This window comes from Terrapene carolina, unplaced genomic scaffold, assembly GCF_002925995.2.
Source record: "Terrapene carolina triunguis isolate 2854851 unplaced genomic scaffold, T_m_triunguis-2.0 Scaffold112, whole genome shotgun sequence".
Lineage (NCBI taxonomy): Eukaryota > Metazoa > Chordata > Testudines > Emydidae > Terrapene > Terrapene triunguis.
The window spans coordinates 8874850-8890347 of NW_020664463.1; the positions used below are offsets into that span (position 1 = coordinate 8874850).

General features: G+C 40.9%; 1 protein-coding gene across 1 annotated transcript in view; it reads right to left on the bottom strand.

Annotated features, from left to right (window-relative positions):
- Positions 1–15498, bottom strand: part of ITPR2 (inositol 1,4,5-trisphosphate receptor type 2) — a 346451-nt gene that overhangs the window by 222746 nt on the left and 108207 nt on the right. The window contains exons 11-18 of the mRNA XM_026652241.2: positions 9630–9781; positions 8274–8373; positions 7955–8115; positions 5346–5487; positions 4422–4583; positions 3253–3425; positions 989–1108; positions 698–883 (exon numbers count right to left, since the gene is read on the bottom strand). Of these exons, the coding sequence (XP_026508026.1) occupies positions 698–883; positions 989–1108; positions 3253–3425; positions 4422–4583; positions 5346–5487; positions 7955–8115; positions 8274–8373; positions 9630–9781 (1196 nt within the window). The remainder of the gene's footprint in view (positions 1–697; positions 884–988; positions 1109–3252; positions 3426–4421; positions 4584–5345; positions 5488–7954; positions 8116–8273; positions 8374–9629; positions 9782–15498) is intronic.

Genomic DNA, 15498 nt, shown 5'->3' on the forward strand with positions numbered 1-15498 from the left:
AACTCATACTGGAGTTCAAAGAAAGTCCCACACACAGAACAACGGTTGTGGGATAAAACCCTTGAACTAGTCACTTTCAATACATTTAAGATTTTGTTTCATGCCCCTGCCTTCCACTGGCGGGGACCGGGAAGTGCTGATGGTGCTCATTTCTCTCTGCTTCTGGACAACAGCTCAGAGCACACCTTGTCTGCAAGAGTCCACTGAAGTAGCTGTTGTGTAATCCCACTTGCTAGGAAAGGGGGGAGCCAAAACCACAGCATTTCGAGAGCACAGGGATGCATCACAAGCATCGAAGCCTCAACACTCTTTGGAAAATACTGAATAAATTGTGATCCTTGCTTTTTTTTTTTTTTTTTTAAAACAAACTTAGTTCCAGTTTCTGAACAGACCATAGATCTGACCTTACTCCAATTTCACACAATGACAATTAATAATATAATATAATATATGGAGATATACCTCTCTCATAGAACTGGATGGGACCCTGAAAAGTCATCAAGTCCAGCCCCCTGCCTTCACTAGCAGGACCAAGTACTGATTTTGCCCCAGATCCCTAAGTGGCCCCCTCAAGGATTGAGCTCACAACCCTGGGTTTAGCAGGCCAATGCTCAAACCACTGAGCTATCCCTCCCCCTGAATTGATTTCAATAGGAGTAGCATCAGGTTCCCTGAATAGTAAAAAAATTTGTTTTACCTGTAATAGGTAAGGACTTCTAAATCAGACTTTGTGCCTTCCTTAGCCTCCTGGGCCAGATGCCTGATAGCTTTGCCATGTGGTTCCTTATTGCTGTCAATCCAGTAGAGCCAGACCTCCTCCTCATCAATATCCTCTGGGATGATGGAGCATTCCAAGGGATTGTCTATTTGCATTGAAACCAGCCTTCAAATAAATAACGCATACTGTAGCTACACATAAACCCTGTTACCAATGTGGCAAGAAAGGCAAGGTAACAATGACAAGTATGTTTCAGTTACAGCTGCTTACTTGGTTTGGATGAGGATGTCAGCATTTCCTGGACTCAGCATAAATTTACAGATCAGTTCCTGAGTTACCGGTATGGCAGTTGTGTTAGAAACGCACAGGTCTGATAGATAATCCAAGAATCTGGACAGGAAAAAAGCAAATTTAACAAAATATTACACAGAAGCATCACAAAGGAAATCTGTTTACCTATCTATCTTCGGTTTTTCTAGAATGCCCATCTCTGAAATATTCGCCACAAGGGAGCCCATAGTGCTAGAGTTATCTAAATACAGGCTGTATTCAAATCTTGATCATTGTTTATTCATATTATTACAACCTCTAAACGCTGAAGATCAATCTTGAGATCAATCCTGAGCTGTGCTGAGCTCTCAATCCCTGCAGCTCAGGGCGAGTGAGGCAAAGGTGACCCAAACAGCCCCTATTGTAATTTACAGCAGCCTAAAGGATGCTCTGAGATGTGCCAGTGGGGTTACTCCACTAAGGACTTCATCACTGGCCCAGGATCCAGAGGAGTGCTGTGCGCTGTGGACCACCTATCCCACCCTGGTGCACCCGCCACTTACTGTCCCCTAATCTAAATACCAAGGATGGGGGAGTGACTGACAAAACAGGTGTAGCTGTGTTTATGCCATCCAAGGAATCCCCTATGCTGCAGTAATCCACAACTACCTGTTTAAGGCAACTTTAAATGCTTTCTGCCCCACAGTCACTTAGTGAGGATCAGGGAATGAACCCAAGACCTCTATCTGAAAACATGAGCCTCTGCCACCCGGACCAGGCCCATTAGCCTGAAGCAAGTAGCCGGTTCATAAAACTCTCTATGTAGTCTAGCCACTAAAGGGGGAGAGATTGCCACATTGCGTTAGCATAGGTTACACCGGGGTAGTCAATAAGCAGACTGTGGACCAAATCCGGACTGCTAGATGCTTTTGAACAGACCCCAAAATCTTTTTATTTTACTTATTATTACAATTATTATTTTTTCTGGAGTCTGGACTTTGACTATACCTTGACCAAGAAAAGTGGGTCTTGACAAAAAATAAACTGACTACCCCTGGGTTACACTTTCATTACCAAAAGCTTTCTGAACTCTAGAATATTTGTGTTCATAAAGTATTTTTGAATGAAAGGTCTAAATACAACAGTACATCATATTCAGGAACCAGTTACTCCACCATTAAAATGAAGTTAATTACCTGCTACTTGCTAAGATGGAAGTAACAGTGCATAGCAACATTACATAACAGTTTATAGCAAAAACTAAAAAAAAAAAAAAAAAAAAAAACACAACACTGCATCTGATTGAAAATGCGGTGGAAATGTGAGTAGGCAGAAAGTAATTACTTAGGCTTGGCAGGTGGGAAGTACATACCCTGATTGTATGCTGAGAGAGAGTGTGAGAGTGAGAGAGAGAGAGAGAGAGAGTGTGTGTGTGTGTGTGTTGTGGAGCTCAGTTCTGCATACCTCATCTCATGCAAACCAGGCCATGGAAGTGTATGGGACTTTCCACATGAGTCAATGCTGTGGGGCAGGACCCAACTGCTAACAGTGGGTCATCCTGAACTGTTTTGTCAGGTGTGTTTTTAAACTATGAATTGTTTTTGCACCTAGCGTATAAGCCCAACTGAAGGTTTTGCATTCAAATAATAAATTCAGCCAATCAAATTAAGATCCTTCCTCTTGCAAAAAGTGACAAGAGACCTTAAATAAACAAGGTCAATAGGACCCTTTACAAGGCACAGTTCCCTTCTAACAACGAACCAGGGAATTGGAGTACCAATATGGCCTCCTCTTCTAATTTTGACCAAGCCCAACATTGCTTAGCTTGGGGGATGTGATGAGATCACAGCTTCAGGTGATATGGCTGCAGATATATGCAAAGTAATTACAGTGATGCAATGCAACAGCCCCCAGCGGTACTATAAATAGCTCCCATAAAAGTAATTTGGCCCTCAGTACATTGACTTCATACATTTACATTATTTCTGTATATTTACACTTGGACGTCTTATTTGGAAAATAAGATACTTTTTTCATTAGACACTCCATTTATTTTACACTCAGACAGGAAGCGGTGGTGAAACCAAGAGAGTTGCAGGGATTTCTGCTCTCTCTAGTGTAACAATTTAATCACAATGTGGGTTTATTTTATTTTTCCTCTACCAGGGCTAAGAAAAATTTAAGCAAATAGAAAGCAGATTCACAGCTGTTACAAGAATAAAAGAGTATCAATACAGAAGAAAGGTATGTGGGCTACTTCAAACCTTGGCTCTCGATTCCTCCTGAGTAAGTTAACAAATGTCTCTATTTCTTTAGAGGTGATGTGTTTCTCAAGTAGTTTTCTGTTGTTGTGCAACAAAGCTGTGATGGTGTCTTCTGCCAGAATATCATAACCAATCTGGGACTGCATGATGCAGAAGTTCTTGGCAATATATTCCTGAAAAATAAAAAAGCCTCAGGATGACATGTACAACAGCCTGTAAGAAGCAGTATCTTTCTTTTAGGATCAGCTCAATTGATCCTTCCAACTGATACTCAAAACCACATCTCTTACTAGTGGCATGAAGTGAAGTAAATCTGTGATCACTGAATAATGTATGCCAAGAAAAAATTAGTTGTCTTAGGGGTGGCCAACACTTCCGAGTCTTCTACAATCCCCTCCCCCAGCTCCAAATGCACAAAAAATAAAAGGAAAATTTGGGATTTACATTATTTTGAAGAAGTATTCTTCTTGTTTTTAGAGGCAAGAAATATTTTGAAAGGCTCTAGAAAGGAACCATAGAAGTCATACACAGCATTTCAACACTATCTTGAGTCCTCCATGCCAGCAAAGTCCTTGGGTTGACTCATTCTCCACTCTAGTTCATAAAAATATTGGACCAAGTGGGTTTGAACTTTCTCCCACTCATAAAGGGCACCCTGCGGTGGTAGGTTGGGCAGCTTGACTGAATCTGTCCTGCTTCCGAGACCACTATTACTCTTTGCTTCAAAAATCTGGCAGTGAGAAGAATTCAAAAATCCATGCAACTCTCCCACTTTCTAGTCTGACATCCAAGAGCATAATTTTAGTGATACAGCAGAGACCCACAAACTGGGAGTCCCATTCTCATGTTTGAACCTGCGGAGCTTATAAAGAGGAAGAAATGGTATGGAGCATGTGCCCAGGAAATGAAACCATAACATTTCAAAGCTGTTCACTGGTCTCATAAAAATTCCTAAAAAAAATACCATTGTTCAGCATGAGAAGTCAATGCTTTAATGATTGATTTGCTATATACTAATGCCCACAGAGCCCAGTCCACCAGCCCCTTCTTACAAGAGTGGTTTCATTGGAATACAACGGGATTCCAAATACAAGTACAGAGCACAGGGTTAGACCTAGAGTATACAATTATGTAACAATTTTGGGGAAAATATCTTGGCTACAACTGACCTGGTTTTTCCTATAGTCCTGCTGGGAATGTCTGATGACTCTGTAACATAGCCTTAACATGTATTTGTATGGAGCATATCTCTGGTCTCCTAGATCTTCAAGTCTCAGCATCGATCCCTCTCCTCCTTTGTCCTTAAAAGGAGCTTTGAGGATCCCAAATATCTATTCAGAATTAAAATCACTGAGGGTGAGAACAAAACCGAGATTTCTGTATGACTGTAGTTGGCCATTTCTATTCATATTTACACTAAATGTCGCAGGAGTACCTTAAGCCAGGTAAGAAATAGGGCACCACTCTTGCCATCTACATAGGACTGAATGTGATGGGCGGGGGGACGACAATCTCAGACATTAAAACAGTGACATTGTCCCATCCATCTACTCACTGACATCGTGCAGAAAAAATGTGGATAAATTTACAGTCAAAGGGGAGGACAATTCTGTTATTCCTCTTTTCCAGCCTCTTCACCATTGTTTATTCAAGAAGCTACTTTAAAAGAATATTAAGTCTGATTCACAAGTGCACAGATCTTAGCATGAACTAGGGTCCTTCCAGCTCCATGAGAATGCACAGGTTCACCAGATGTGGAGTCATTTACAGTACTGGGGACTAGAGTAGGAAATTTGTTTCAACTTTATCATCCTTGGGCAAGACTTTACTCTCTCTTATAGCCATAGAATGCAGTGGAGTTGCACAGGCATAGCTCAGAACAGAATATAGCCATTTATATTTAATTGTGCCGTCATCAAATCTTTCCTTTTTTCATTTAGACAACAATAGGTGAGCCCTGTGCGGCTAATAACACCTAGAAATCCCAAGTGGATGTTAACAAAGGACTATGTAGCCTCGTTAATTAAACAACCATCTTCTTTCAGGAGCTCCCCCATATGTACATATATAAACTGCTAATATCCAAAACATACCTGAGCCAATATATTTTGTTCCCTCATTAATTTTTGTCTTTCCCGGTTTGGCTTGGTGATCAACACATCCAAAACTTCCTGCCCATTATTAGGCACATCAGCAACAAAGAAAATGAGATCTTCTAACAGCTTGGTTACAAACCTAGAACGAGTAGAGAAATCCTTACCATACAGTTCAACACTTGCTAGGATTCATTAAAAAAAAAAATCCATACATTTTAGAACAGGCTTTCTGTGGCACAACAGAACCTCAATCACTGCAAAGCCAAGCCTGATATGTGCTTAAGGATTCAAGACTTTGGATCAGCAGAGGCTTAAATCCATCACAAGGATGTTTACCAAAGCATTAAAGAACCACAACAAAACAGGAAGCAAGTTGAACTGATGGACAGTATCCAGAAACAAGTAATCTACACAAATACACCAGCAACAGCAGCAAGATGTTTTCATATGCAGCTTAGTTTTTCAGGTAACCACTAATGCTGGCCACTTTAGATAGAAAGCACTGCATGCAGTGGAAGAGCATGCAAGCATCCACCTCCTATTCTGTACACCTACTAGCCAAGGAGGTATTGAAGGTGGATTTGCAAAAGACCACGTCTTGCATTCCCTGCTAAAGGGAAAGGGTGATGGTAAAGAGCACCAAAAGGGAAGGGGTACTTCTAATACTAGAAAATGGCTTCTCCATCCTGGAGGAGGCAGACGGAAACAGTAAGTTGTACATGTATATGGCAGAACATATATAGATGGACCTTTGAATTTCAAATGGACAACAGACCCCACTTTAACAAACATCCCTGAGAAGGGCTACAGGCTTTCCAGGAGCAGCTCTGCAAAAAGCCAAGAAGATCCCATGTGGGCTCAGTAACTACACCTTGGGTGTTTGTGACCAGCTCATAGGGAAAGCAGAGGAAAGAAAAATAAAAGCTTTCAACAAGGAGTGGGCTAAATTGTGCCTGCAGCTAAACCCACAGACCTCCAAAGTGTCAGATGAATTTGGCCTAGTACATATATCCTACACCCAGGTTTCTAAACTATAGGGTCTAGAGGCATGTGGATATTCAGCTGAGATTTAAAAAAAGAACAGACTAGGGAATTTAAACACACAACTTCTATTACTCTCAAGAGGAACCATGTGCTAAATCTCCTAGCCCGCTTTGAAAATCTCAGCCCATATGCAGATCTCCTGGAGTACATCAACCTGTTTGGAACCTGGTCTGAGTAGAACAAGGCTCACAGTACACGAGTGCTGCCCAAGCAGCAAAAGGTGAAGGGTGCAGATGTAGGGCTAAGCAACTTGTTTGGTACTGGCAGGATCCCTACCTTTATAAGCCAGAAAGGGACAGGGAAGGGAAGAATGAGGACTGCTACTCTTCCCCAGGAAATCACAGAGACACACAAATAATGCCAGCGTCCAGAAAGCACTATGAAATATTTTCAGCATTATATCACAGCAATAGCCCCACTACTGGATGATGCTGAATCTCAATGTTTCACGGTCACAAGGCTAATAGTGAGACGCACTGTTGTTACATCACACCCCAATTAATTACTTTGTGCTTCTCCGGCTCTAGTCAGTGATGAAGTGGCCTGTCAGCTCTTTAGGGTTAACTACCAATGCCTAGGCCATTATAGCATGCCATGTTAGGATAAATCTATCTATCTACTCTTGAACCTTCTGTTCCATTTATTATTGACAAAAACCTCTTGATTCAATAGTCGACAGAAGCTTAATTTTATCACCAAAAAATTAACATTTTCAATAAAAAGCTGTGAATGAAAGTTACAAATTAAACAGTGCACAGAGATACTGTCTAATATTTAATTTGTCCATGGAGCGTTGAAAATAACTAACATACTACACCCCCAGCAGTATGATGTATTTGGCAGCAACGTGCAACGAAGTCTCTTAATTCCTGGGAGGGTGTAAAGAGCAGACACTCTAGTAGCACTGAAGTTGACGTATGGATGAATGCAAAGGGCAGACCCTCTATGAACAGCCTTTAGAAGAGACTATGGAAAGTAGGAGGGACAAAGAGGACAGGGGGTTATAGATAGAAGGGAGAGGAGTTGATGTTGCGCCACATTCTCATTTACACTCATTTACCATTCTGGCAGCGTAAAGGGGGTGTAAATTACACTGCCAGAGTGGGGTAAAGGTCCTTAATGTAAACGAGAATCAGGCTCACTGGATGCAGATGTTACAGAACGCAAACAGTTTAAAGTTTGCTCTATAATCTAGGTAAATCTTGAAACTCACATTATTTCTCCTTATCTATTTTAGATCATTTTAAGTCCCGCCCCCCCATTACCATAGTATCTGAGCACTTCACAATCTTCAATGCCTTCATCTTCACAACACTCCTGTGAGGTAGGGCAGTGCCTACACCGACGGAGAAGTGAGCCACAGGAGAGATTAAGTGACTTGTCCAAGGTCATTAAGGGAGCCTGTGGCACAGCCAGTCTCAAGCCCCAGGCTAGCACCCTAACCACCTTCCTTCCTACCGATCTATCTAGATTTTACTAGTGTGTCCATTACTGTGGTGTTTGGATACCATACATATTCATTTTATATGAAAGTGATCTGAAAAAAAAAAACCATTACTCACCTCCTTTCATTTTGTGTTATTGTTCCATTCTCCAGCTTTTTAACAGTGGATGCTAAAACTTTGTTGGCATCATTGGCAAAATCCAAGTCTCTGACCTCAGACAGAGGAACCGATACGATGGCAAACGCTTCCTTGTCTTCTTTTGTTTGGCAAGTCCCAATCTGAAATAGTTTGTTTTTTCAACAGAGTTTAATTTTGGTGAGCAATCCTCTATCTTCCTCTGAATTATTATATATCTTTATATGTAGGGAAGTTAAATCATTCACAGACAATTATAGGAATGAGTTTGGAAAGTTAGCACACTTGTATCAATATTTACCTTCAACATCACTGGCCTCTCTTCTTCTGTATCTATAGGAATACTAGTACTTGTCACCCAAGTATTAGTGCATAGGTGTCTCAACCGAACATAAGAGTTCCTAAAGACAAACACAGTAAAACAACAGGTCTGGAGAAAAAGTGATGGAAGCGACACACTTCGTTGTTCTGTAGAATGTTTTGAGACAATAGGATGGAGAGACCACGAGTAAAGTTTTATTTAAGGAAAAGATGATGAGGGGAAGGTTTTAAAATCTAGTGTGAACAGAAATACTTCTGTGAATTTCAACGAAGTATGAAAACACGTTTTTTCTTTTATTTGAACAGTCCTCTGCAGAGTTGTGACCCTCAAAGAACGGCAACACATTAATAGTCACAGTCTAATAGCTCGATCCTGAAAACCTTTGCTCATGTGAGTAAGCTTGACTTCAATAAGTTTGCTTACATGAATAAGCACTTATAATATCAGTCAAACTGAGAATCAAGTGCACAAACAGCATGAATTAGATTTTTTTAATTCTTTCAATTTGTGGTGTTGTTAGAAACTAGAGATGGGCAATTAATGCAAACATTTTGCAGTGACTATTCATTCTACTTTTTTACATTAATTCACTTTGGCCAAGTTTTCAGTCTCCCTTTTCATGTTAACAGTCTGTGAATATTCATGCAAGTGAATTGTGCTAGGAAAAAGGAGCACAGAAAACAAATTTCAAAGTTGCATACACAAATATTACCAGAAACCAAATTTTAAATTGACACACAGGAGAATTTGTCCCCCAAGTGACTGAACGTTCAATCATGGAACAGAAAAAAAAACCCTTATGACTTATCTGACCAATCGCAATTAAGCAATACTGTTCAAATTTCAAATATTCACAATTAATTTCTGCAGTAAAAACCTCAAAAACTATTTGTTCAATGAATTTGAACAACAAATACATTCCAAGAAACCAGGCTGTGTTATGGGCAGTGCATGCACAGAAAACAAAGCAAAATTCATTGCATAAATTATTTACTGGGAATGATTCTCTCAGATTTATTAATGGTACGTTTTTTTCAAGCAGCATACTGGGCCCAGTTCTGCTCTCAATTACACCTGTGCAACATTTGCACCACTGTTTTTATATCTTGACAGTCTCCCTTTAAGTCTTACTTGTTTTATCCTTATAATTATTTTATCTAGTCACAGCAGCAGGATCATGTTTTATACATCTCTTGTTTATCTGGGAAGGCTCCTCAGTTTCAACTGAAGAACAACACTAGCATATGTTTGATTTTTCTGCTTTACTCACCAGTATAATGCTAGAGAGAAACCTTATCAATGCAGCATTTTTTTTTTATTTTTTATTTTTTTTACCTTGGAACCAGGCAATCAGCTCTCTGAAGAGTGGTGGCATCCAGTTCAAAGAGAGATGCGATGTCATTTCCATGTGGTACAGAGACCAAAGTATACATAATCTTCTCCCCTGCTTGCCGTTTCTTCTTTGAAGCAGGAAGGTCGCCGTCTCTCTGTTGATTAGGCACAAGGGTTTTTGCTTGCACTGGGCCCTATTATAAATTCTCCAATTACCTTGTGGACAAGTAATACATCTGAATTTTACTTTTACATTCCAGTGAGGATGTGTTAGGGCCAGCTTTGGAGCATGTAACACAGAGGATGCAATCTGCCCTGTGGACATTGGGTCTCAGAAAGTCATTATAACAGGAGCAGGTCACACACTGCAGAGAGACTATAGTACCACGTACATTATTACTTGGCACCAGCACTTCAAAAACCTGCTGTAGTTGCAGACCCTGGTCTCCCATCAGATGTAATTACATTGCACTAGTTTGGAGGGGGCCAAAGATAAAAGCAAAGAATGGATGAAAATCAAAATGTAAAGAGAAAGAAAGATTAGTTCAATTGCCGTTTTAAGAGTTCATTTTCTTTTCCCATTACTGGTCATAATCATAGCACCTGATAAATGAGAGTGGCCAAGGCAGCTACTCCATTCAAAATCAACCTGACACTGCATGGAGTGGCAGTGGCACAGCCAGCCAGCTGGACCCTATTAAAATTCTCAGCGTAAACTGCCAGCATATTAGGGGCTGGATCCTGCCTGGTGCTGTTTGTTCCCAAATCCTACTGATGTCCATGGAATTGAGGGAGCTCATCTAACAGAAACAGGGCCTAGAATCAATGGGCAGGGCCCCGGCTGCCAGCCCCACGCCTGCCCTGCGCCCCTGGCTCCCAGCCCCAGCCCCCTTACCCTTGTCTGCGTCCCCCCATCCTGGAGCCACAGCCCCACTCCTGGCCCCGGGGGGAGGGGACACGGACAGGAGTAAGGGAGAGGGCACGAGGTAAAACTTTGGGGACCACTGTCTTAAAACCTCCAATGCTGGGATTTGCACAACCTCCCCTAGTAACCTATTCCAGAGCTTAACTACCCTTACAGTTAGAAAGTTTTCCCTAATATCTAACCTGAATCGCCTTTGCAGCAGATGAGGCCCATTACTACTTCTCCCTGTCCTACAGTCAGTGGACACGGAGGTTCCACTCCTCTTTATAACAGTTCTTAACATATTTGAAGACTTATCAGGCCCCCCTCAGTCTTTTCTCAAGACTACACATGCCCAGTTTTTTAACCTATGAGAGTTAGACACCTAAAACCCACTACATGCCTATCTGCATCTTTGTAAATGTGGCCCAAAATGCTAAATTCCCAGGTCTTGACCCTGCAAACCCTTTCTGAAAGGAGTAATCCATATTCACATATGTAGCCCCATTGAAGTCAATGGGACTTCTGGTCCGTGTAACAGTTACTCCTTCTGTTAGGGCTGCAGGATCAGGCCTTTAAATTATATATATTACCAAAGATTTGCAATCAGTTTCAGATTAACAATTCCTGGCACATCAGGCACACAAAATATATGGTGTCGAAGAGAGAAAAAAAGAGGAGAGCCAAGGATGTCAAAGAAGAGAATCAGACAGTGGAGATCTGAAATGTGATTAACGTGATTTCTAGTGTGTCACTAACCAAGGAATGTGCTAAGCAATATAAAAAGGATACACTTGCTTTGTATTAGCGGTTTGATAAGACCTATACAGCAAGAGAGAATCAGGGTGGTGCTTTGATTACCGATACTGCCTGTTGATTACCCATCACAATTAGCAATGAATTTCACCAGATCTGATAAAACTAGTTCCCCTTCATAGCCCAGTGGAGAAGAAACTTTTCAAATCCTTGCACAATATTCACTTCTTCTATCAAGCCTGAAAATACTAACACTCCATCCCATTGCTTTAAACAAGGGAGAGAAGCAGAAATCCTCCTGTAGCTGCACTTTCTTCCAGGGCATCCAGTGCCTATTGTGCTGTCAGTTTTATCGATCAGTGCAGAAAGGGCATTTCGTGCAAAAGGGGCAGCATGGAAGAAGGCATTTTATTTGTTTGTACGTGTGAGAAATTGGCAAATAAGTGAATGAAGTGACCATCACGGGAATGAAAGACAAGTGGACAGGTAGGGAGGGGCAGAATTGTGAAGGGCCTTCAAGGTGAGGACATGAAGCTTGATCTAGATGCAGTGAGAAGAGGGAGACAAAGATGGATGCAGAGAGGGTAGTGATATGGTCAGAGGGGCAGGTAAGGAAGATGATCTCAGCATCTCTGTTTTGAATGGATTGGAGGGAGGTGATGTGGGTGGTAAGGAGGGTAGGGAGGAAGAGATTATAGTAATGAAGACATAAAATGACAAGAACCTGGACCAGAGTTTTAGGTCTCTGGAGAAAAAGGAAAAGGGTAGATCTTAGGCTATGTCTACACTACTGCGGTAAGTCAACCTATGCTATGCAACTCCAGCTACGTGAATAACGTAGCTGGAGTCGATGTACCTTAGGTCGAGTTATTGCAGGGTCAACACCGCGGGGGGCCGATGGGAGAAACTCTCCCGTTGATTTACCTTACTCTTCTCGTCGCGGATAGAGTACAGGGGTCAACTGAAGAGCGATCTGCAGTCGATTTGGCAGGTCTTTACTAGACCCGCTAAATGACCGCCGGTGGATCGATCTCAGAGCGTTGATCTCAGCTGTAGTGTAGACCTGCCCTTAGAAAAGAAAAAGTGGCAGTCTGGATGTGTGGGAACATAGAGAATACTCCAAGAGGCACTAGTAGGGGTGGTCAGAGTTAGCTACGTAGATGGGTAGGGGAAAGGAGATCCAGTTGGTGTACCATTCAATGGAGGACAGTGAGTGGGGAAAGGGAGGGAATGGAAGCAGCAAATGTGGAAGAAGAAAAGCCTAACACCCTTGCTAGGGAATCTTTGTTTATGTGTTTGTTTTTAAAGTCATGGGGTGAGGTGTGTGAGAAGAGAGTGGCTGCAGAGGCAGCAATTCAGGGGGTCCAAGTTTCATTGAGTACAGCGAGATTGGAGGAGTGACAGATGAGGAGGTCATGGATGGCAATGAGCTTTATGGAGTCGGTACTCCTAACCAAAGGATAACACTGTAATGCATGCAATCTGAAAAAAAGCATCAGCACAAAATCTCGATGACTTGTAAATTTCAGCACACTATGCATATTTTTTAAACCAGTTACAGTAGATTATATATAAAATACAGAAAATCTCATAGCTACTGGATTACTGCCATTGGTTTAACATTACACAGGAAGGAATTTTCTAAAACATGTAATGTTTGTTTATGTTGTGAAACAGAAATTTAATGTAATTGGAGCCAAATACTATAGTCCAACCAGAGGTAACATAAATCAGGCAAAATCAGACTTCTCCTTCCCAATACCTGGATATTTCCAAGTGCCCACTAGACTACTTTACTTCACAGCCACTAGCATGGTTTGCTAGTAACTATGCACCACCACAGATCTCAAGAGACCCCACTATTCCACTACATTCTATCCCCAGCGTCTTTTATACCTAAAATTCAGGAGACCTGCATGTGGCTTCACTTATGGAGCAGCATTCATTTTAACTGCACAGAACAGTGCAAAAATGCGACAGACCTGGAAGATCTTTTCTTTTAGAATGCAAACCCAATCTACAATTCCAATGGGTAAATCCACCTCCTGTGGCATAGAGAAAGACAGGGATAATGCCCTATTCCTGTATGAATACTCTACAGACTTCAGTAGAAATTAAATTTAACAGCCAGACTTCTGAAAATGCCTGTTAAATCCAGTACAATGTAGTATCTCAATATGTTAACCCAGTTTAGTAGGCTCTTATAAAACCAGCATTTTCATATGGCAGTAATGTGAACAGAACTCTTTAGGTTAGACGAGTTAAAAAATTCTATATGAAAAACGAGTAGAGTAAATTAATGGCCACCCTTGGCTCCTGCATTTTACTGAACCCTGGCAGACAGCACGGCAGTTAGCCTCCTATAACACCTTCCCTATTGACTCATTTGTGAGTCATCCCATTTTTAGCAGAGACATCACGTTGCAATTCTGTTGTTAGGAGCCAGAGACATTCTGTAAGAAACAATGTATGCGTTTTCAGAGCTGATTCAGACCTGTGTGCAACAGCAGAATAATAATAAAGTGCCAGCATCCGTGTGTGTGTCTCTCTCTCTCTCTCTCTGCAAGTGCAGAGCCTCTCAAGTGGTCTGACTGCTGGCTTTATAGAAGCACAGACACACTACCATTTTAAAGCTAAAGACACTTATTTTTAAATTGTGCTTTTTGGATTATTTATTACCAAATTAATTCCTAGCTGAGCCTTTTAAAATACTGCTCCACTTGTTTAAACCAGATGACTTGTATTACACATAATGAAATTTTAATTAAGAGAGTATTTTTTTTAAACAAGCTCAGTTGCTGGAAGCCAAAAGGAAAAAGCCTTTAGAGACACAGTATTTTTTAAAAAATTCCACCTGGGAATTATATATGAAAGAAAACACTCACTGGGTCAGATCCTCAGCTGGTGTAAAGCATAACTCCACTGAACTCCATGGAGCTATGCCAAACTACACAAACTGAGGATCTGGCCTTTTGGTTCCATGGCAGAAATGCCCAATTTATTCAAGCAAAAATAAATAAATATTAATCACCTCCAAGAAATCACAACATCAGTAAATGCCAGTTTGGAAATACTTAGGGTTAGTGCTATCTCACAAAGATTCATTTGTGAGGGAGTTAGTTTACACTTCCAAAGGCGGCAGCCTTTTAAGGGAAAGGAATTAATGAATCCCAGGTTCCCAGCTGTTCTTGACATTTTCCCAATGTTTATGGTGTCCCTGTGGATGCTGTACATTTGTGTGATTGGAAATAACCGACTTCTTTGCAGCATAATACACCAATTCTGAATTTAAATGGGAGCTGTAACATACAGCGCTGACTTTTTGATGCACTATACATTATAACCTTCCAATCTTCAAAAGCTGGAGAAGGCAGCATTTAATAAAGGCTTCTAAATTACAGGAAGACCTTCATGTTACATAGTCTCTTGGGCTTTGGAGGGGAAAAATATGTAACAAGTGTACTGACCTATTCATTGTAAGGCCAAATATTACCAGAAGCCAAAACAGGATTTTTAAAACTCTTCTTCACTAGGCAATTTTGCAGGATTTTCAAAAGAGCCTAAAGGTAACATTTTTAAAAAAGAGACAAAAAGTGACTCAACTCCCTTTTTAAAAGTGAATTAGGCCCTTAAGAGCCTAAATCTTATTGATATGTAATATATTTGTAATATTGAGATTCCTAAGTGTCAGATTCACTTTTGAAAAATGGAACTTAAGACTCCTAAGTCACTTAGGCACTTTGAAAATTTTATCCAAAGAGAATTAAGTGCCCCATTCCCATTGAAATCCAATGGAATTAGGGTGCCTAACTTGCAAATAGGGTGCTTGTTTGTCACCAGCGCAGAGCTCTAATTATTAGAGCACTGGAAAATGAACCCCAATATTGCATAGAGGGATGAGTGAGTTACTTCTGGTTCGTTTATATACATTGGAAAAAGCTTCCAAACTGACAAACCTACAGACCATAGACCTCTAACTTTATTTTACCTTAGAAGCTACAGCCTGGGAAGCAACAGAACAGGCTTCCCCATGCCAACTTTGTCAATGGTAAGCACTCAAAAATCATGAGCCAAGCCCAAAAAAGTAATACGTTTGGCTTAAAAATCATGAGCTGTTTAAAAAAAATTTGAGTTCTTTTTATTAGACTTCTAGGTTTCTGTGCCTTTAGGGTGCACTTGGTTCACATATACAGACTTTTCTCCACAACCATG